This window comes from Trachypithecus francoisi, unplaced genomic scaffold (genome assembly GCF_009764315.1).
Source record: "Trachypithecus francoisi isolate TF-2019V2 unplaced genomic scaffold, Tfra_2.0 Lachesis_group1, whole genome shotgun sequence".
NCBI classification, from domain to species: domain Eukaryota; kingdom Metazoa; phylum Chordata; class Mammalia; order Primates; family Cercopithecidae; genus Trachypithecus; species Trachypithecus francoisi.
In genome coordinates, this window is record NW_022681454.1 from 89,517,916 (window position 1) to 89,541,823 (window position 23,908).

At 35.0% G+C, this 23,908-nt stretch overlaps 1 protein-coding gene across 1 annotated transcript in view; it reads left to right on the forward strand.

Moving 5' to 3' along the window:
• CCSER1 (coiled-coil serine rich protein 1) overlaps positions 1-23,633 on the forward strand; it is an 870,293-nt gene extending 846,660 nt beyond the window's left edge. Inside the window, exons 9-10 of the mRNA XM_033214831.1 lie at positions 2,031-2,108; positions 22,504-23,633. Coding sequence (XP_033070722.1) covers positions 2,031-2,108; positions 22,504-22,563 — 138 coding nt within the window. The 3' untranslated portion in view covers positions 22,564-23,633. The remainder of the gene's footprint in view (positions 1-2,030; positions 2,109-22,503) is intronic.
• Positions 23,634-23,908: the final 275 nt, after the last annotated feature.

Genomic DNA, 23,908 nt, shown 5'->3' on the forward strand with positions numbered 1-23,908 from the left:
GGAAACTTAGATTTTATTCACTACATTTGAGTATGGCACACATGTGCATACCATAATAAACAATTCAAATACATCATTTGTTGTAATTAATGCCTACAAGAGGGAGTGACAATGATATTACTGGGAAATGTCTGTGTTTTGTTTAATTTCCAAAGATAACTCTTACTTGAAGTTTTTGTTCATTTGTTTGCTCTTGTTTTGGTTAGTATATTGGTTAATAAAATTGTTTGGAATTTTATTTATCATTATTTGAATTTTCTAAGTCTTATAACTCAAACCAGTAATCCAGAAGTTACCAACACTGTCCAACTCCTATCCTCAAGATGAAAGCCCTTGAAATAGAAATGTGAGCTGTGGCATAATGGAAGCATTTGGCAGCTATTTTCCCCTGCTCTATACATGAGTGCATAGACTCTAATTTATACACAGAAGTTTATATAATTACAGATTTGCAACAAAATTTACTTTTCACATACTTATGATTCCAATCTATCTCAAAAGTAGATAATCAAACTTTCCTGAACAACTTTTCAATGATGGACAACATTATTGCTCCTTTACCTATTACTACCTCTCTGTATTCTTTTCTTCATCCCAATCAATATGTCTAGATGAATACAATTTGTTTTTTCTTATTTGAAATTTGGTTTGGAAAATGCAGCCACATTTCTACTTATCTTTTTCAAAAAATTAAAAACTTCTACCTCACTGATGTAACATCTTCCTGCATGATCTAATCTGCATCGAATTTTTCTCTGACTAGCAGAACTAGATGTTTTGTGATTAGGAAAGTCAGAAGTGATGAGACATTAATAGAACATAAAATATTTCTTTCCATATTTCAGTAAGTTAAACTAAATTATATTTACCTAAATTATGTACGTACTTTGATAAACATCTCAGATAATCTTAAAAATACCAAGCAGCAATGAAGGAAAGTGTGAGGGAATAGGGAGGTAGGGGAAAAGGAGAAGGAAGGAGAGGGAACAGGAAGGGAGGTGAGGATGGAAGAATTTTGTGTAACTGGAATTCTTGAGAGTGAGGTTCTTGATCACCATTTTCAATCCTGGGAAAGGAAAAATTAAATCACAGTCCTTTATCATTTGGGTTTTATATAACTATTAACCATTCAAAAGAAAAGAAAATGATAGACGTTCTGCTTTAAAGCAAGTGGAAAACACAATCCCATGGAATCCCACGAATTTCTTTGAAAACTGTCTCAAGTTACTTAAACTTCCTAAACTGTATTGCTTTTATTTAACATGAGTGGTATTTATAGTAAATATTTGAAGATAAAATGTGATCATGCGAGTACAACACTCTCAGCTGTGAGAGGCACTTAGTAAATACATCACGTAATAATTAAACTCAAGATCTCATTTTAAGTGACACATTCAGGAATGAGAAGGGAAGGTCCCAGAAAGAAGCACAGTCAAATTAGTTTACTCAGAAATCGTAGTTTTTCATTTGAAATATGAAATCCCAACCTCCTTCATGTATTACTTCCCTTCCCTAGTTATCACAGGGTTGGATTAGTGTCAGTCTCTTGAAGTAGACGTTCCTAAATGTGTAGAGGTTTTTGGAAAGAAGAAGCATAAAAAATTAAAACAAACTGAATGGAATCCATTGGGTCATTTATTAAGAATATTTTTTGTTTCAAATATAAATGCTCCGAAACTGGATCAGCAAAATAATTGCAACTAAGTTATTTTAAAAAGATAACAGGAAACAAAGCATGGGCATTTTGTCTTGGATTTAAGCACATTGTGACTCCACTGTTAAACTGTGGTTCTGACTCAGTGATGCCTAGAGTGGAAGAAAAGATGCTTAAGGTGGGACAGTTGTGAGCTAAAAATTAAAGCTCTAAATATTTAAGCTAATTTTAAGAGCACTGACATAGCAAAGCGTATGCACAGAGAAGAACATGAATTATACACTAATCAAATTTTAATAAGTGGAGAATGTTAGTATAGAAGTACACACCTCACCAACAATATGTTGTTTTGTTTTTTTTTTTTTTCATATTGCAGGGAAAAGTTCGGCATTTACAGAAGGCATTTGATTCAAGAGTAGATAAATCCACACAGACTGAACTACTAGGCTATGATGTAAGTAGCTCTGTAAAATCATTTTTATCTTCGTTTTTGGTATTCAGACTTCCACAGTTTATTTACCTCTGCGGCTGCTGTGTCCATGCATTGATTTAACAGGATTTAGTGGTGCACCATTCATCTTTTGCTCTTAAACAATTCACAATTACCTTCTGGAACTAAAAAAGATAATTACAGGCACCAACTAGCATACCAATGTCTTATCAATTTTTTTAAACCAACAATTTTGTTACAGTCTTTTGAATTAGTGAATTTGCAGACATGTAGAAGATATGCATTAGAAAACTAGGGCAATTTATTTTTGAGAAAATATTTATTTATTAACAGTTTAATAAAGTTACTATGTTTGTAATCACCAAAGGTGAAGCACATCATTTTTATATGCAGACACGTAAAAGCAAAAACAACTTTGAAGAAACATTTAAAATAATTTTTTAGTTCTAGGGCTTCAGTGCAGGCAGCAGAAAGTAATTTAATGGAAAGTGTTTTTTTGTTAGTGCGAAATACTTGTTGAACTGTCAAAATAGGATTGTAAAATATGTTTTAATACAGTTACATCTAGTAACATTGGATTATTTGGGAAAACATTGGTATAAATACCCATTTTTTTCTTAAACACAGCTAAGAAATTTGCATTTTGACTAAGTTCATGACTTTAGACTTCCTTTTGATGAAAAAATAAAGTAATTTGATCTTGTAGCTAACATGTATGATGACCCCCTCTTCTACTTAGATATATTTATTATTATTTTTAGCTCTTTACTGATAACCAGAAATAAAATAGAGATAATTTTAAGTTTTATGATGATGAATAATGATAAATTATATGTTTATCTGCGTGTTCTCATTATGTTAAATAGCAAACTTGGATGCTACTTTTGTGTTGCCGTGCAAGCTATATTATTTAATGTAAAACTACTGTTCCCTTTTAGGAAATAAACCAAAGCTTTGAATTACTGCACAAATTGTTTTTAAGTGTTTATATACCTTGTTTTTTTAATTAAAAACAACACTAAAAGCTATGAATTAAACATTATTGTATTACACTTATTTTAAGATGTATTTATTCTAGATATCTAAATTCTCGATCTCAATTTTGTGACTGAAATTCTTCTAGCAGTGTTGTATATTATTTAACTTATGTTAATTTATAATTTTAAAAAGAAATAACTTTATGGTACTTAAAGAGGATTTACCACAAGTAATTCAATATTGGTCTTTTGTGGGGTTTTTTTTCCCTGTCTAAAAACTTGTTTTTGTTTGTTTGTTTGTTTGTTATTTGAGACGGAGTCTCACTCTGTTGCCCAGGCTGGAGTGCAGTGGCGTGATCTCGGCTCACTGCAAGCTCTGTCTCCTGGGTTCAAGCGATTCTCCTGCCTCACCATCCCAAGTAACTGGGATTCCAAGCACCCACCACCACTGCCAGCTAATGTTTGTATTTTTAGGAGAGACAGGGTTTCATCATGTGGGTCAGGTTAGTCTTGAACTCCTTACCTCAAATGATCCACACGCCTCAGCCTCCAAAAGTTCTGGGACTACAGGTGTGAGCCACCACCCCCTGCCTAAAAATTTTTTAATAAAAATATTTATATGCTAGTCCTTAGGATATAAACCCAATACATGTTTTACAAATAACAACGTTTGTATCTGTAAATCTGCAAGATAGTTAGTTAAATATGAGTAATAAGATCATAATTTTCATTAAATCTTATTCCAATATAACGTCATACAACACAGGGACTACAAGTTAAATTAGAATCCACTTACTTCGAGGCCCAAAATTTTTAAATAAGTTAACTGAATTTCAGAAAAACGAAGTCACATTTTACTACTACATGACCTTTGTTGAGAGTCTAGTCTTTTATTTTAAGTAATGTGTTTGGAAAAGGGAAAACAAATATACATTTGGATGCAAATTTTCAATTTTATTCAATTTAAAGAAGCAATGTTTGAGAGATAGAATTCTAACTTTTTAAGTGGCAATATAAATATAAAATGTAAGACTTTTATGTAACACCATCAATTTTATGTGACACTATTAGTGATTGCTTGTGAGAACTGGTTACTGAGGAATGAATGACACCTCTGGGGAAATGACTAATCTGTGGATAGTTATTCTAACACCATAGTTACCAGCAGCCTCTTATGTATTTGCCTATCCATGCCTCATAATTTACTAATTTCTACAATATTTCTTATATCAAAGCCATTTAGTTCTCTAAGCATGAAAATAAAAATTTAAAACGAAGCCATGGTAATTGTTAATCCTCATTAAATCTTCATTGTTCCTAGCTTGTTTCATGTGTTACAGTGATAGTTTAATGCATCTTACTGTATTGAATTAAGTTTCAAGAATAATACCTTTTTGACAATGAGTCTCTAAAGAATCCCCTTCGTATGAACAAATTAAATTTCTAAAATATGCATGTAAAAACTTATGAAAGTAACTAGATATAACTGTAATACTAAACTTTAGGGCAACTTGCATGTGAAAAACTGGGGATGGAAATACTTAAACAAATCAAAAATAAGTAAAACACTTTCAGTATGATGAATTACATAACTGGAAATATACAATTCATAAATAGTACAATTTCTCCCATGACCAGGATATATTTTGAATATTTATTTGTAATTTTTAAAATATTTTATATGCAATAGTAATCATTTTTTCTTCAGTTTATGGTGTTTTGTTCTGTTTCACCCTCAGGAAATATAGTTTCACCTTATTTTAACTTTCAAAAATATTGTATACACATATGTATCTATTTATAACTTGCAAATTGTGTTTATTCAAAAACAAGAAATATCTCATGGAAATCTTGTACATTATGGATGTTTCTTATACTCTTTTGTTTTCTTCTTAAAGCTGCCAGCATTAGCCACAAATTGTTCTTTACAGATTATTATGGACCATATTCTATTGGTATGAGTATCAGAATATATGACACTACATGTCATCATTAATATAATTTCCTTGGGAAAATAACTGTTGCTACACATTTTGCTTAAGTTAAGAAATAGGATCCCCAGAAAACATTAATTATAATAAAATCTATTAAAAATTCACTGCCATGAATAAGTTTAAAGATTTGTACAATAAACTACTTTTATCCTGCAGCAGATTTGTCAGGAGGCGTGAAACTAATGTTAGTTTACAATGTGCTCTGACTTCTAATGCACATGGCAAGACTTAAAAAAAAAAAAATTCAGAGTGTCTCACTCAGCACAGGCCTATAAACACCATAGTTTTTGTGATGAGGGAGATGGTTAAATAAATGATGAATGTGTCTTAAATAATCAATGTCAGTTTAACCTCTTCCACGTTCCTCTGTCTGCACAGGTTTAGTTTATTGAAAGATCAAAGAATAATTTCTTAGGTGTCACTGTGTTATTAAAACAGGAAAGAAGACGAATAGATGTAGTCAAGTAGCATTGCTGCCCATTCCAAGATTACATTGAAGGGTAGGGAAGTTTTTTATCTAATTACATCAAATGTATAAACAGATGTTTCAATATAGTATATATGCTGTCTGTAAATATTTTATAGCTTGAACTACTACAAATCGCGTTTTGATTACAATATTTGAGAGTGAATAATCAAAACATTATAATGATCTTATTTTCTGACAGTGAGAAATTCAGATACTTTCATTAATTTGCCATCTTTATGGACAGCTTTTTTTAAACTTCCATTTTATGTCCTGAAGAAGGTTGTTTTTGAAAATGTGACTTTAAGTGTAGCTTTTCTTTTCAGATAATGCCTGAAATTGACACAGAATATTCACAGGATTTAAAAATTTCTGAGCCACAAATGCACTAAAGTTTTGGATAAAGCAGTTTCTTCCTTTCATTAGCATGTGATTTACACTTATATTTAATTAGAAGCCGTTTTTAGGCTTGAACTCGCAGTGTTTTCTTTAAGACTTCTGACGTTATCAGGTATTTGATTAAATATTAAATTATTAATTATTGTTAGTTTAAATATCATTAGAGGTTTCAATTTGGCTACAGAAAATGGACTGAACTGTGGTATCACATATTTTGTCTCAGTCATGTATGAATAAAGCATAAATCAGTTTATTAATGGATGCTCATACCACTGTTTGTTTTTTCAAATATTTTAACACACTTTCCAAATGATGAGATTTGCTTTATAAATACAGTTTTCTACTTATACATGAGGAAAATAATATTATTTGCATCATGAATGTACACTTTGAAAAACTTTTCAATGCAATTATCTGTGTATTTCACAATCCCTGGTACTTTTCTCAGATTTAATTTTGGTGATGCTCCTGGCACAGTTAGTTTGCCCACAGTCCTAAAAAATATGAAAATAGTTCATCATGCTGTATTCATGTTAGGAATAAGAATGATTAGTTTTTACTGTAATTGTTTTATTAGATAGAGCAGAAGTGTTTTTTGTGCTGTGCTAATATATTATGTCTGCCTATGGATTAAGCCCCATTCTAAGAATTGAATATCAATTAGGCTTTCTCATCATGCTGCTAATATACTGTAGTTTATTAAAATTTCTTTTCTGCTTTTATTTATTACTTCTATCTTCTTAAATTCAGTACTTCTTCTGATCATGTATGAATGCTCTCTGGCATTTATTAGAAAAAAGTGACTCCCCCCCAAATGCTTCATGTATTTATATTTACTTATCTCAGATAATTCTATTTGTTTTTACAAATTAAAAAACATTTAATTTTAAAAATTGAGTTATATATTCCAGATATTCTTATGGACTATATTTTTTCCCATTACATTAAAGAAAACTTGTAGATAAGAACATTGTTTAAAAACACCTATCATGTTTAAAAACATGATTATCTGCCACGAGTGCTTATTAACATTTAATGGAGTCACATCTTATCCAGTGGTAATGTTCCAAGGGCATCACTTTGAAAATTTATTCACGCTTTCATTCAAAAAATATGACTAAGTCCCCTCTAGCAGCCAGGCTCCATTCTAGGTCCTTGGAATATATCCTTTAACCAAACAAAAAAATATTCCTGCACGGAGCTTGCAATTGGTGAGGGCATACTTAAAAATCAATAAGCTAAGTAAATAAGCAAATTATATAATGCATTTGAAGGTGCTGAAAGCAATGTAAAAAAATAAAAATAGCACAGAGAAAGAATAATTCTAAGTGTATAGTGGGAGGGTCGAGACTATGATCAGAAATTTTGAATAGGGTGATCTAGGGAGGTCTGAGTTTGAGATTTGAGACTTAAAGAAGGTGAGGTGAAAATCGTGTGTAATCAGAAGTTCCTTTGTGATGTGCTTCTTGAATATTCCTTGATGTCCCTTCAGTCAGTAAGAACTAAGCACTTTGTCATTGCTGGAGCCCTAGGTAAGAATAGCTTCATTTAGACGTCATGCAGCATAAAAATTATATTCTAGATCATAAAACCTAGATTCAGGCTCCATACATCAAGAGACTCACACTAGAGGAATACAATCTATCTGAGGGAACAGCCGACTCAACTCTTCTATATCATGTTCACCTAGCATAAGCACTGAGAAGAAATCTGGGTGAAATCAACCACACCGTATTAATTACATTGCTTCTCCTCTTTCTGTTTGTTACTTGCATTCACCCTACCCTCTTTTTTCCCTGAACAGTATTCTTCCAGAGCAGACAGAGTTGGATTTATATGCTTTAAATGTATAAGTAGACTTCATTGTATATCAGCATATCCCATTTATCAGAGGTGTGTTGGTTCAACTAAACAACTATAGAAAGCACTCAATGATTACTTGGTGAAAAAAAAATTAAAAGCTGCTAATTTTTTTATAACTCTAAAAATTTATAACAAATTAATATGCATTGTTTTATTCACAAAACATACAGGTGTGGATATTGCTATATACTATTTTTCTACATTACTTCTTTTATATTCAACAAGTATTTAAAAATTACTGTGTTAGGCCTTTTAGAATGAAGTATTAAACTCAAATCAGCATAGACAACTAGTAATTTCTAAACATAAGTGCCAACATGCAGTTGTTTTTATAGTGTTGCACTGAGTCATTCTTTTTAAAATTGTGAATATTTGCTTAGGAGCCAGATCCCCCTGGACTGATGCCAGGTCTTTAATTCTGCAGTGACTGCATAGAATTAGTATCAGTGAACCGACAGCCCTTTTGTTAAGAGAATGTGTGGTTGAGATCCTTATGAGGAAAACAGCAAGGCTAGGTGTCATCTATGAAAGTTATTATAATTATAAAAATATTCATTAAGATGAAACTGCACACAAGGATGGGAAGAGAATGAGTTGTTGCTGGTCCAAGGTTGTAAAGCTTGAGTTGCAGAAGAAATAAGTTTTGAGATGATCTGCACAGCAGGGTGACTATAATTAATGATAATGTATTATGTATTTCAAAATAACTAAATTTCAAATGTCTCACTACACAAAAAGGACAAGTAATGTGATGGCTGATGTGTTAATGTGTTTGATTTAATCGTTCCACATTGTATACATTTATCAGTATCAAAATATCACATTGTACGCCATTAATGTATACAATTTGTCAGTTAAAAATCATGTTAACTTAAGAAAATTTGAAAAGAGTACACACGCAGGAGGTTTTATATAGTTTAAAATAGTAATAATAGATATCATATTTGCTGAAAATTATGTTGTGGTAGTGTTGATAAAAGAAAAGAAAAATACGTATTTGTTGAATGAAAAATTTCTCCGTGTCCACTTCTACTTCCAACTCATAGATTGCTAGCTTTATAGGAAATCTAAGTTTAACTTCAAATTTTTCTAATATTTTTCCTAGACAGCCTTAGGAGTCTTTTAGAGTATCTAATTTACTAAGTAGCATTATATAATAAGTCCTGGCCGGGCGCGGTAGCTCATGCCTATAATCCCAGCACTTTGGGAGTCCCAGGCGGGCAGATCACGAGGTTAGGAGATCGAGGCCATCCTGGCTGACACGGTGAAATCCCGTCTCTACTAAAAATTAAAAAAAAAAAAAAAAATTAGCTGGGCGTAGGCGGTGCACGCCTGTAGTCCCAGCTACTCGGAAGGCTGAGGCAGGAGAATGGTGTGAGACCGGGGAGGTGGAGCTTGCAGTGAGCCGAGATCGCACAACTGCACTCCAGCCTGCGAGACAGAGAGAGACACTATGTCTCAAAAAAAAAAAAAAAAAAAAAAGAAGTCCTTACAGAAAGAATTTTTACCACCCCTTGGAAGGAAACACCAAGTATAAGCTTGAAGTATCTCTCATTGTCTATTTACAATGCATCAATCAATTGCTGCTAATTATTATAATTTGTATGAAGTTAAGTTGTATGACTTTATTCAGGTACTTGTTTAAAGTAAATTTTTGTGGACTTCTATTAATTTATTTCTATCAAAAACATTGCTTTCCTTTGATGTGGTCTACAATCAGGAAAAATTTGCAAAAGGAAATGTATCTTTATTTTAGATATATACATATACACACACATATGACATACATATATACATACATGATATATATGTACATATATTGGCATACACACATAAATATCCTTGAATATATATATATCCTTGACATATATTTGAAATATATATATATATTCTTGGAATATATATTATATCCTTGAAATAGATGTATCTCCTTGAAATATGTCAATGAAATATATATCTGTACATATGCACACACCAAAACATTATGTATTAATACACACACACATGCACATGTATACACACACACACAAATAACACATAGGTAAAAAAAAATTGGCTTTTATTTGATGTATTATTCCCATCATAGAAGTTAGAATTAGATGCATTCTTTAATTTTTCTGTATATATAATAATTACTGACTATCGTATCTTACATTAACACAATGTTGAAAATGATTATTTGAATTTTAATATGATTAAATTGAATTTATATAACTATTAGCTAGGAATATTTGCTGTCCATTTTATTATACTTGGTACATATTAATATAGAGATAATTTCTTTTTAAGGTAATAATCAAATTAACTCTCAAAAACACTAATTTTTTACTCACAAAAATCATAAACCCATATACCTTCTAATGAAATAGTGATAATAATTTTTTCCGTAACATAGATGATGGTATTTTGATTTTCACAGTACACTAGCTCATGACTTTTCTGTTTTGTCTTGGTTGAGCTTTTGTTTCACTAGCCTATCAGATTTCATTAAGTTACTTAATTTTTCTGTCAGTTTTCTCATGAGATCTGCTATTCCCTTTGACAACTCTACTTGTACTTGATTTAGATGCACAAAAATGGATAATATGTACCAAGAGCATTAGTCCTCATAGTGGTCTTTGTCCATCAAAATGTTTTTCAGCCACCTGATTCATGCTTTGGGATTTGAGAATAGCTAGCTTCTACCTTTTGCCAGTGAAATAACTAATATTGATTTGAGAGGAAAAAAGTCATTGAAATGTTTATATTAATAGTGTTTCAAAATAAAACTGTAAAGGGATTTTTAACTTATAAAAAGCCACAGAGAGATAAAGGGGAAAAAAATTCTGTAAATGTTTGGCTTAATAACAAGCCAACAAAAGAACAGGAGTTTTCAGAATATTACATTAGAAAGTTTCCTAAAAGAGAGCCACGTGTAGCATTAACTTTATGCTCTATAAAATAAGAATCCCAGGAAATTTTAATCTTTTTTGACGCCACATTGTTAAGACGGTAATTAAAATTTTAAATTTATAAAGTTAATCTATTATAGAGAAAATTTGTACCAAAAAGAATGTCATTTGCATTTCAGAGTACTTAAAGAATCAAAGTTCTATACATACCAGAATTATTTCAGGTTTCCCATTATTTTATAAGTTTTGTGTTTATAAATGGATTTATAGATTTGAATTTAAACTATCACATAAGAGGATATTTATTTAAAGTGTGGTCTAATATAGAGTAACTTTCAGTGAGAAAAGTAGTTAAACAGGTTTAGCATTTTGTTGTATTGGAAAAGTATACCCTAAATATGAATGAATTATTCATAAGCCTAAGAAAGTGCTAATATAGAATGAAAATATTACGTATTTAAGTTGTGGGGGTTATAAGAAACACTTAGAGCCAGGTGCAGTGACTCACGCCTTTAATCGCAGCACTTTGGTGGCTGAGGTGGGCGAATCACCCGAAGTCAGGAGTTCAAGACCAGCCTGGCTAACATGGTGAAATCCCTTCTCTACTAAAATTATAAAAATTAGCCAGGCATTGTTGCGGACAACTGTAATTCCAGCTACTCAGGAGGCTGAAGCAGGGGAATCGCTTGAACCCCAGAGGCAGAGGTTGCAGTGAGCCAAGATTGTGGCACTCCATGCTGGGCGACAGAGCAAGACTCTATCTCCAAAAAAAAAAAAAAAAGAAAAGAAACAATGTTATTCCGTCAAAAAAAAAAAAAAAGAAAGAAAGAAAGAAGCAATGTTGCTCCAAAAATGTTACCTGGAAGTGTTTTTTTGTTTGTTTATTTGTTTTGGGACTGAGTCTTGCTCTGTCGCCCAGCCTGGAGTGCTGTGGCGCGATCTCAGCTCACTGCAAGCTCCGCCTCGCAGGTTCACGCCATTCTCTTGCCTCAACCTCCCGAGTAGCTGGGACCACAGGCGCCCGCCACCATGCCCGGCTAATTTTTTTCATATTTTTAGTAGAGAAGGGGTTTCACCGTATTAGCCAGGATGGTCTTAATCTCCTGACCTCATGATCCACCCGGCTCAACCTCCCAAAGTACTGGGATTACAGGTGTGAGCCACCGTGCCCAGCCTAAGTGTTTTTTTGTTTTTTTTTTTTTTTTGATTTATGAAAAACATGCTTCAGCGAGAACTGAAGCAGGGCGAGGCATCGCCTCCCCTGAGAAGCGCAAGGGGGAAGGGAATCCCTTTTCCTAGCCAGGGGAACTGAGAGACAAAACACCTGGAAAATTGGGTGACTCCCACCCCAATACTGTGCTTTAAGCAAACGGGCACACCAGGAGAATATATCCCACACCTGGCCAGGAGGGTCCCACGCCCACGGAGCCTCCCTCATTGCCAACACAGCGGTCTACGATCTAACCACAAGACAGTAGTGAGGCTGGGGGAGGGGCGCCCGCCATTGCTGAGGCTTAAGTAGGTAAACAAAGCCACTGGGAAGCTCGAACTGGATGGATTTCACAGCAGCTCAAGGAAACCTGCCTGTCTCTGTAGACTCCACGTCTGGGGACAGGGCACAGTTAACAACAACAACAAAAACAGCAGAAACCTCTGCAGACGCAAATGACTCTGTCTGACAGCTTTGAAGAGAGCAGTGGATCTCCCAACATGGAGGTTGAGATCTGAGAACGGACAGACTGCCTGCTCAAGTGGGTCCCTGACCCCTGAGTAGCTTAACTGAGAGACATCCCCCACTAGGGGCAGTCTGACGCCCCACACCTCACAGGGTGGAGTACACCCCTGAGAGGAAGCTTCCAAAGGAAGAATCAGACAGGTACACTCGCTGTTCAGCAATATTCTATCTTCTGCAAACTCTGCTGCTGATACCCAGGCAAACAGGGTCTGGAGTGGACCTCAAGCAATATCCAACAGACCTACAGCTGAGGGTCCTGACTGTTAGAAGGAAAACTATCAAACAGGAAGGACACCTATACCAAAACCCCATCAGTACATCACCATCATCAAAGACCAGAGGCAGATAAAACCACAAAGATGGGGAAAAAGCAGGGCAGAGAAGCTGGAAATTCAAAAAATAAGAGCACATCTCCCCCTGCAAAGGAGCGTAGCCCATCGCCAGCAACGGATCAAAGCTGGTCAGAGAATGACTTTGACGAGATGAGAGAAGAAGGCTTCAGTCCATCAAACTTCTCAGAGCTAAAGGAGGAATTACGTACCCAGAGCAAAGAAAGTAAAAATCTTGAAAAAAGAGTGGAAGAATTGACAGCTAGACTAATTAATGCAGAGAAGGTCATAAACGAAATGACAGAGATGAAAACCATGACACGAGAAATACGTGACAAATGTACAAGCTTCAGTAACTGACTCGATCACCTGGAAGAAAGAGTATCAGCGATTGAGGATCAAATGAATGAAATGAAGTGAGAAGAGAAACCAAAAGAAAAAAGAGGAAAAAGAAATGAACAAAGCCTGTAAGAAGTATGGGATTATGTAAAAAGACCAAATCTACGTCTGATTGGGGTGCCTGAAAGTGAGGGGGAAAACGGAACCAAGTTGGAAAACACTCTTCAGGATATCATCCAGGAGAACTTCCCCAACCTTGTAGGGCAGGCCAACATTCAAATTCAGGAAATACAGAGAATGCCACAAAGATACTCCTCGAGAAGAGCAACTCCAAGACACATAATTGCCAGATTCACCAAATTTGAAATGAAGGAAAGAATCTTAAGGGCAGCCAGAGAGAAAGGTCGGGTTACCCACAAAGGGAAGCCCATCAGACTAACAGCAGATCTCTCGGCAGAAACTCTCCAAGCCAGAAGAGAGTGGGGCCAATATTCAACATTCTTCAAGACAAGAATTTTAAACCCAGAACTTCATATCCAGCCAAACTAAGTTTCATAAGTGAAGGAGAAATAAAATCCTTTACAGATGAGCAAATGCTTAGAGATTTTGTCACCACCAGGCCTGCCTTACAAGAGACCCTGAAGGAAGCCCTAAACATGGAAAGGAACAACCGGTACCAGCCATTGCAAAAGCATGCCAAAATGTAAAGACCATTGAGGCTAGGAAGAAACAGCATCAACTAACGAGCAAAATAACCAGTTAATATCATAATGGCAGGATCAAGTTCACACATAACAATATTCACCTTAAATATAAATGGACTAAATGCTCCAGTTAAAAGACACAGACTGGCAAATTGGATAAAGAGTCAAGACCCATCAGTCTGCTGTATTCAGGAGACCCATCTCACATGCAGAGACATACATAGGCTCAAAATAAAGGGATGGAGGAAGATCTACCAAGCAAATGGAGAACAAAGAAAAGCAGGGGTTGCAATCCTAGTCTCTGATAAAACAGACTTTAAACCATCAAAGATCAAAAGAGACAAAGAAGGCCATTACATAATGGTAAAGGGATCAATTGAACAGAAAGAGCTCACTATCCTAAATATATATGCACCCAATACAGGAGCACCCAGATTCACAAAGCAAGTCCTTAGAGACTTACAAAGAGACTTAGACTCCCATACAATAATAATGGGAGACTTCAGCACTCCACTGTCAACATTAGACAGATCAACGAGACAGAAAATAAACAAGGATATCCAGGAATTGAACTCATCTCTGCACCAAGCGGACCTAATAGACATCTATAGAACTCTCCACCCCAAATCAACAGAATATACATTCTTCTCAGCACCACATCGCGCTTATTCCAAAATTGACCACATAATTGGAAGTAAAGCACTCCTCAGCAAATGTCAAAGAACAGAAATTATAACAAACTGTCTCTCAGACCACAGTGCAATCAAACTAGAACTCAGGACTAAGAAACTCAATCAAAACCGCTCAACTACATGGAAACTGAACAACCTGCTCCTGAATGACTACTGGGTACGTAACGAAATGAAAGCAGAAATAAAGATGTTCTTTGAAACCAATGAGAACAAAGATACAACATACCAGAATCTCTGGGACACATTTAAAGCAGTGTGTAGAGGGAAATCTATAGCACTAAATGCCCACAAGAGAAAGCAGGAAAGATCTAACATTGACACTCTAACATCACAATTAAAAGAACTAGAGAGGCAAGAGCAAACACATTCAAAAGCTAGCAGAAGGCAAGAAATAACTAAGATCAGAGCAGAACTGAAGGAGATAGAGAGACACAAAAACCCTCCAAAAAATCAATGAATCCAGGAGTTGGTTTTTTGAAAAGATCAACAAAATGACAGACCGCTAGCAAGACTAATAAAGAAGAAAAGAGAGAGGAATCAAATAGACGCAATAAAAAATGATAAAGGGGGTATCACCACCGACCCCACAGAAATACAAACTACCATCAGAGAATGCTATAAACACCTCTATGCAAATCAACTAGAAAACCTAGAAGAAATGGATAATTTCCTGGACACTTACACTCTTCCAAGACTAAACCAGGAAGAAGTTGAATCCCTGAATAGACCAATAGTAGGCTCTGAAATTGAGGCAATAATTAATAGCCTACCCACCAAAAAAAGTCCAGGACCAGATGGATTCACAGCTGAATTCTACCAGAGGTACAAGGAGGAGTTGGTACTATTCCTTCTGAAACTATTCCAATCAATAGGAAAAGAGGGAATCCTCCCTAACTCATTTTATGAGGCCAACATCATCCTGATACCAAAGCCAGGCAGAGACACAACAAAAAAAGAGAATTTTAGACCAATATCCCTGATGAACATCAATGAAAAAATCCTCAATAAAATACTGGCAAACCAGATTCAGCAGCACATCAAAAAGCTTATCCACCATGATCAAGTGGGCTTCATCCCTGGGACGCAAGGCTGGTTCAACATTCGCAAATCAATACACGTAATCCAGCATATAAACAGAACCAAAGACAAGAACCACATGATTATCTCAATAGTGCAGAAAAAGCCTTTGACAAAATTCAACAGCCCTTCATGCTAACAACGCTCAATAAATTCGGTATTGATGGGATGTACCTCAAAATAATAAGAGCTATTTATGACAAACCCACAGCTAATATCATACTGAATGGGCAAAAACTGGAAAAATTCCCTTTGAAAACTGGCACAAGACAAGGATGCCCTCTGTCACCACTCCTCTCCAACATAGTGTTGGAAGTTCTGGCTAGGGCAATCAGGCAAGAGAAAGAAATCAAGGGTATCCAGTTAGGAAAAGAAGAAGTCAAATTGTCCCTGTTTGCAGATGACATGATTGTATATTTAGAAAACCTTATTGTCTCAGCCCAAAATCTCCTTAAGCTGATAAGCAACTTCAGCAAAGTCTCAGGATACAAAATTAATGTGCAAAAATCACAAGCATTCTTATACACCAGTAACAGACAAACAGAGAGCCAAATCATGAATGAACTTCCATTCACAATTGCTTCAAAGAGAATAAAATACCTAGGAATCCAACTTACAAGGGATGTAAAGGACCTCTTCAAGGAGAACTACCAACCACTGCTCAGAAATAAAAGAGGACACAAACAAATGGAAGAACATACCATGCTCATGGATAGGAAGAATCAATATCGTGTGAAACGGCCACACTGCCCAAGGTCATTATAGATGCAATGCCATCCCCATCAAGCTACCAAAGAGTTTCCTCACAGAATTGGAAAAAAACTGCTTTAAAGTTCATATGGAACCAAAAAAGAGCCCGCATTGCCAAGACAATCCTAAGTCAAAAGGACAAAGCTGGAGGCGTCACGCTACCTGACTTCAAACTATACCACAAGGCTACAGTAACCAAAACAGCATGGTACTGGTACCAAAACAGAGATATAGACCAATGGAACAGAACAGAGTCCTCAGAAATAATACCACACATCTACAGCCATCTGATCTTTAACAAACCTGAGACAAACAAGAAATGGGGAAAGGATTCCCTATTTAATAAATGGTGCTGGGAAAATTGGCTAGCCATAAGTAGAAAGCTGAAACTGGATCCTTTCCTTACTCCTTATACGAAGATTAATTCAAGATGATTAGAGACTTAAATGTTAGACCTAATACCATAAAAACCCTAGAAGAAAACCTAGGTAGTACCATTCAGGACATAGGCATGGGCAAGAACTTCATGTCTAAAACAGCAAAAGCAATGGCAGCAAAAGCCAAAATTGACAAATGGGATCTCATTAAACTAAAGAGCTTCTGCACAGCAAAAGAAACTACCATCAGAGTGAACAGGCAACCTACAGAATGGGAGAAAATTTTTGCAATCTACTCATCTGACAAAGGGCTAATATCCAGAATCTACAAAGAACTCAAACAAATATACAAGAAAAAAACAAACAACCCCATCAAAAAGTGGGGAAAGGATATGAACAGACATTTCTCAAAAGAAGACATTCATACAGCCAACAGACACATGAAAAAATGCTCATCATCACTCGCCATCAGAGAAATGCAAATCAAAACACAATGAGATACCATCTCACACCAGTTAGAATGGCAATCATTAAAAAGTCAGGAAACAACAGGTGTTGGAGAGGATGTGGAGAAATAGGAACGCTTTTACACTGTTGGTGGGATTGTAAACTAGTTCAACCATTATGGAAAACAGTATGGCAATTCCTCAAGGATCTAGAACTAGATGTACCATATGACCCAGCCATCCCACTACTGGGTATATACCCAAAGGATTATAAATCATGCTGCTATAAAGACACATGCACACGTATGTTTATTGCCGCACTATTCGCAATAGCAAAGACTTGGAATCAACCCAAATGTCCATCTGTGACAGACTGGATTAAGAAAATGTGGCACATATACACCATGGAATACTATGCAGCCATAAAAAATGATGTGTTTATGTCCTTTGTAGGGACATGGATGCAACTGGAAACCATCATTCTTAGCAAACTATCACAAGAACAGAAAACCAAACACCGCATGTTCTCACTCATTGGTGGGAACTGAATAATGAGATCACTTGGACTGGGGAAGGGGAACATCACACACCGGGGCCTATCATGGGGAGGGGGGAGGGGGGAGGGATTGCATTGGGAGTTATACCTGATATAAATGATGAATTGATGGGTGCTGACGAGTTGATGGGTGCAGCACACCAACATGGCACAAGTATACATATGTAACAAACCTGCACGTTATGCACATGTACCCTAGAACTTAAAGTATAATAATAAAAAAAAAAATGGGGGGACTATCTACCAGGCTTTGTGACTCTTGCCTGTAATCCCAGCACTTTAGGAGGCTGAGGCAGGTGTATTATGTGAGGTTGGGAGTTCTAGACCAGCCTGACCAACATGGAGAAACCCCATGTCTACTAATAACACAAAATGAGCTGGACATGGTGGCACAAGCCTGTAATCCCAGCAACTCAGGAGACTGAGGCTGGAGAAGTGCTTGAACCCGGGAGGTGGAGGTTGCAGTGAACCAAGATTGTGCCATTGCACTCCAGCCTGGGCAATAGGACCGAAACTCCGTCTCACACACACACACACACACACACACACACCACACACACACAAAATTAGGGGACTATCTTGATTAAAAAAACTAAGACACAACCACATGTGAAATGCATATATATGTGTGGTGTGTGTGGGTATGTGTGTGTGTGTGTGTGTGGGTATGTGTGTGTGTGTGTATATATTTGGGTGTGTATGTGTGTATACACACACACACACACACATATATAATGAATAACTAGAGAGAGGGAGAGAAGACCAAAAGCAGCTATGGCAACTCTTAGTTACTGAATCTAGGTGCCATGATTTCAATGTTCATCTCCTCCAAATCTCATGCTGAAATTTGATTCCCAATTGGAGATGGGGCTTAATGGGAGAATAGGGCGTGTTTGGGTCATGAGAGAGATCTCTCATTAATAGATAAATAGATTAATAAATTAATGCCCACCCTTGGGGTGAGTGAGTTCCTGAGAGAGCAATCACCTCCCCACTGTCTCTCCTGCTTCCTCTCGGTTAGTGAGTGTCATGTCTGCACATACCAGCTCCCCTTCCATTTCTGCCATGTGTGGAAGTAGGCAGAGACTTTCACCGGATGCCCAGTCTTCCAGCTTGCATACTCCTGAGCCAAATAAACCTTTTTTTTTTTTTAAAGTAAATAAATAAATTACCCAGTCTCAGGTGTTAGAGCAATGCAAAATGGACTAAGATACGAGGTGAAGGCTATGCAGGTGTTATTAGTACAAGTCTGAATGTAGCACATATGCACCATGGAATACTATGCAGCCATAAAAAAGGATGAGTTTGTGTCCTTTGTAGGGACATGGATGCAGCTGGAAACCATCATTCTCAGCAAACTATCGCAAGAACAGAAAACCAAACACCGCATGTTCTTACTCATAGGTGGGAACTGAACAATGAGATCACTTGGACTCGGGAAGGGGAGCATCACACACCGTGGCCTACTATGGGGAGCGGGGGAGGGGGGAGGGATTGCATTGGGAGTTATACCTGATGTAAATGACAAGTTGATGGGTGCTGACAAGTTGATGGGTGCAGCACACCAACATGGCACAAGTATACATATGTAACAAACCTGCACGTTATGCACATTTACCCTAGAACTTAAGGTATAATAATAAAAAAACAGAAAAAAAGAATAGTACAAGTCTGTTTTTCTGTATCTTAAAAGATTTCCCAATAAAGGGAATGGTTTCCCAACTTAAAAATACGCAAAAATATTTAAATGGCATTATAGTAAGATGTAATGTATGGCCAGGACTAAATTGGGATGGGCAGTCCAGCAGTAACATGTATTTGAGGTACATCTGAAGAAATTTGAACAAGGATTGCTATTAGATATGATGAAAACTTCTTTACATGAACAGTTAGAGGTTACTACTGGGGAAAAAGGCAAGTAAAATGAAAAACAGAATGTACTATGCGGTTCCCTTTTAAATTAAAAAAATAAGTGGAAATGAATCCAGAAAGCTTAGTATAGTGGCGATCTCTGGTTTGTAGGAATGTACCATTTTATTTCCTTATTTTTGTTTATCTCTTTTTGTCACTTTTTGCAATGAACATATGTATTTTTATAATAATAAAATGTACTTTCAAAGTATAAATACATTATTTAAAAAAGAAAGCTCATCACTGCAAACTTGAGTATGAAATTGTTTGCACAATGTATTTGCTTTCTATTCAAGACCTACTTTCTTAACAAAATAAAATAACTTGGAAAATTTTGTGGAAACAAAGAATTGAATGACAATTTTGTTTCTAAAATGTAGTTATTAAAAATAAATGTTAAATATTGCAGAATTTTTCTAATTTGACAATATATTGAATGCATTATACCTTAAAGCGCAAGAAGACTAGTCTATTTTGTAGCTGATTTTCCCAGTTTATAATATCCACAGAGTGGTAGATCATAAAAAAGAATCTTTCAAATTATTATTTTCACTACAATGTAGTCACAGGAAGCCATTTGTTCTCATTAGGTGAACTTTACTATTTCTTTGCAGTTGTCTTCATGTTCTACTTGCTCAAAATGACACAGATATATTAAAGGTTTTTTTTTTTTTCCACTTCACATTACAAATACTAGAATATTAAAACTTTCATGGAAAGAGAAATTTTAGTATCATATATTTTCATTACATGTGTGTCTCTGAACATATTCAGGCTATTATGGTATTTTTCCTTTCATTTTACTATTTTAAAATTAAAAAGTGGATCTGGGTTAGACTTTCATTAAGTATATGAATGTTAGGAGCCTTAAATTACACAGAAAAACAGAATTCCAGATTTCTGAAATGTATAAAATAACATATAAAAATATATTCTCTCTGTCTTTCACATTCACTCAACCAGTATTTGTGTAATAAATATTGAATGTCAGGCATCTTCTTAATGTTTAATCCTTAGTCTTAAAGATTTTGTGGACTTTTTTTTAAGAAAATGGCTGGCAATACCATATTTGCATCTGTGTGTAACACACATTTGTACTCCTGATGTTCTTTGTATTACCCCATTCATTTACAAACAGTTACGTAAAAGAAAAAAAAAAAAGAGAAAGAGATATTCCAGACACTGAGATTGTAGCAGTGAACACCAAGCAGACACAACCAGACAAGTTTTTTGTCTTCATAAACCTCATATTCTAGTCAACGAAGACAGGCAGTAAACTAAAAACCAAAGAAGTAAACAAGAGAATTTCACACCATGTTAAGGGCATAAGGGAGATAAACAGAAAGATGAGATTAAGAGAAACTAAGTGAAGGGAAGGAGCTACTGTCTAGAAAAGAGCCATCAGGGAAGATGGTTCTGCCTGTGTTGCATTTGAGCTGGAACTCGAGTGATGGGTCACTGTTCACAGAACCAGGACAAGCGTGGTGACAGGGAAAATCATACTGCCAAAAACATTCAACTCTCAATCCTGCTGAGTGCTTCAGGATTTCCTCATATTGCTTTTGGTCTTGTCATGTTACATTTAGTCTCTATGCGTTCTAATCTGCGTAACACCACAGATACATTTTCCAAAAATAAAAAATAAATGCAAACACACAGCTTATGTTGTGTTGTATTTCTAATTTGAAACACACACACACACACACACACACACACACACACACACTGAATGGCTCAATAAGGCATGTAGAATAGAATCCACACTCCCCAAACCAGCATCTATGGCTGCTAAAATTGTACCCTCCCCTATTTATGCAGTTCGAACACCTACTGTTTTCAAACTAAAACCTTTTATTCCATCAACACTGATTCATTACAAACTGTTAATCATTTTCTAAGTTTTTAGGTTTCATTTCATTTTTGGTTTATTTTTAACCATTTCATCTGGAATACCTCTGCCCCACAATATATCTCTATTTTAAGCCAACCTCCAATTTCATATCCTTGATTGGACAATGCAAACAAGGAGTGATTTCTCTTTCTGTAGAATTCCTTCAGCAGTTATCAGTTCTATTTAACCTACCTTCATTTTACAGTTACCAGTCCTATATAATGTTGCCAGTTTCCTATATTAGCATGTATATGTCCTATTTATTATAACTTACCATCTTTGTAGTATGGCTCATCCTTTCCTACATTCATTTATATCACTCAAACTAAATTTTTACATTCCTGGGAGCAGATATCACATTCTATGCTTCTTGCAATTTATACTTCTTTTCATATATAGTACCAGCACAAAATGAAGTCTCCTTTTGTAAAAAGGGTGAAATATTTTGAAATGTCTTATATTTCTTATTACTTAAAATTGCGATAAAGTTTAGAGATTAAAATATAATAATAAGATAATAATTGTTGCAGATTAACAAAATTCTGTTGAAGCTTTGTGTTTAGTACTTTGGATGGTGACTACGGGTTACAAAAATACCAGGACAGCCACGTGAGACTTACATAGTGCTTAATTATTTCATTTTCTTGCAGTTTTCTTTAAGATGGAGGAATACATAAAGAAAATCAGTTTATTAAAACTTGTTTTTGTGCTCTAATTATAAAAGCAAGGAAATGAAAATATTTGCTAATTAATCTTCCCTCTTTAATCTCATGTTTGATAATAGAGCATATTTAATTGGAAGTTGGGAGCCTATATGCATTACTAATATATTTGTTATAAATGTTAAGAGCAATTTTTTATTGAGAAAATCATAAATAGAACCGTTTTATGTTGGTCTGTGTTTGTTAAAATTCTGTGAACATTTTAAATATTCATATTAAGTAAAATTTCATTTTATTTTATTGATTTCATTCATTTCTTTTTGTTTTCTTCTTTTCAAGGCCCTGTGGAATCCTACATGCACTGAAGGTTTATTTAAACCAGTACTTATTTCAACTTAGGTTAAATCATTATTTGACAATAAGAAATGCATCACTAATCTATGACATGTAAAATATTGAGTAAAAACAATGTTTTCATCATTTCATATTTTAAGTATGTAATATAGAAGTATTTTCAGTTCAATTCACAATTTTTGCATTTGCAAAAATCATATAAAATATTGATGAAGGTTCAACTAAACATATTTCTGCTTTATTCTCATTGTATTTTTAAAGCAAAAATAGATTTTGTTTAAAAATTATTTCTATATACAAATGTTCTAAAATGTAATATTCCACTTGGCAGTAAGTATTTTTTGTTCACTCTTCTCATCCATGTCATTGGTCTCCCTGGTTATAGTCTTAATTTAATTTCATCACATATTCTATGTAGATTAGATAAGTTTGAAAATAATGCCTTTAGTGTCTTCCATCTTAGTAGGACATTTCCTACTGAAGAACAAAATGATCTACAATTTGTTTTCCCTCGCATCAAGATCAAAAGATGAAAGCAGTATGTCTTTAATTAGAATAAATAATGAAGAGTCTTATTCTAACTACAGAAAATGTAACACCTGTTTAGATTCCTAAATAGTTGAAGATGATTTATTGGAAGTTAACCTCATATTAAAGGGAGTCTCCTGAATGTATCCGAAAAGGATATCTGTGGCCTGGACATGACATTGCTTCCTTATTTCTGTGTGTCTCTGTCTGTTGCCTTTGTGTAACAGGTCACTTTAATTATCAAGTGACCAGGTGGCTACAAGGCACTCCTGAATGTTGCAGTTTACTGCAAGGATAGGTGACAGAGATAGACAGCCCAAAAGCATGGCTCAATGTTGTGGTCAGGGTTCAGGGCAATAGAAAAGTCATAGAGCCAAGAAGAAGAAAGCAGGTTTTACTGAGAGTTCTCCGTGTCGTGCAAACAGACAATGAAGTAATCATGGTTAATGATGGTAACCTTTATAAATATGTTATAAAATTAATTAAATTATTTCAATCATTATGTAACATAATATTATGAATCATAAATGCTGGGTTTAAAACATGGTATTAAAATAAAAACTATAAATATATTTATTTACACAAAATGGTGTATTTGCCCTTGTTGGTTTTGCCTCTTAAAACACCCTCTGCGATCTAAAATACAAAAACATTTGTTTGTTTTTCTAACAGTTTTCTGGAGTTCCTTCTTTTATCCTATTCTTATCTCTTTCTTTTTGTTGTCTTATTTTATATTTGAAACCTTTAAATGTAGATAATGTAAAACTCCATCCGCTTAAATTAAAGCACTCCCCTGGTAAAGATTTTTATCTACATGAATAGTCAATACCGTATTATCTTGAAGAAGCAAGAATTCAATTGA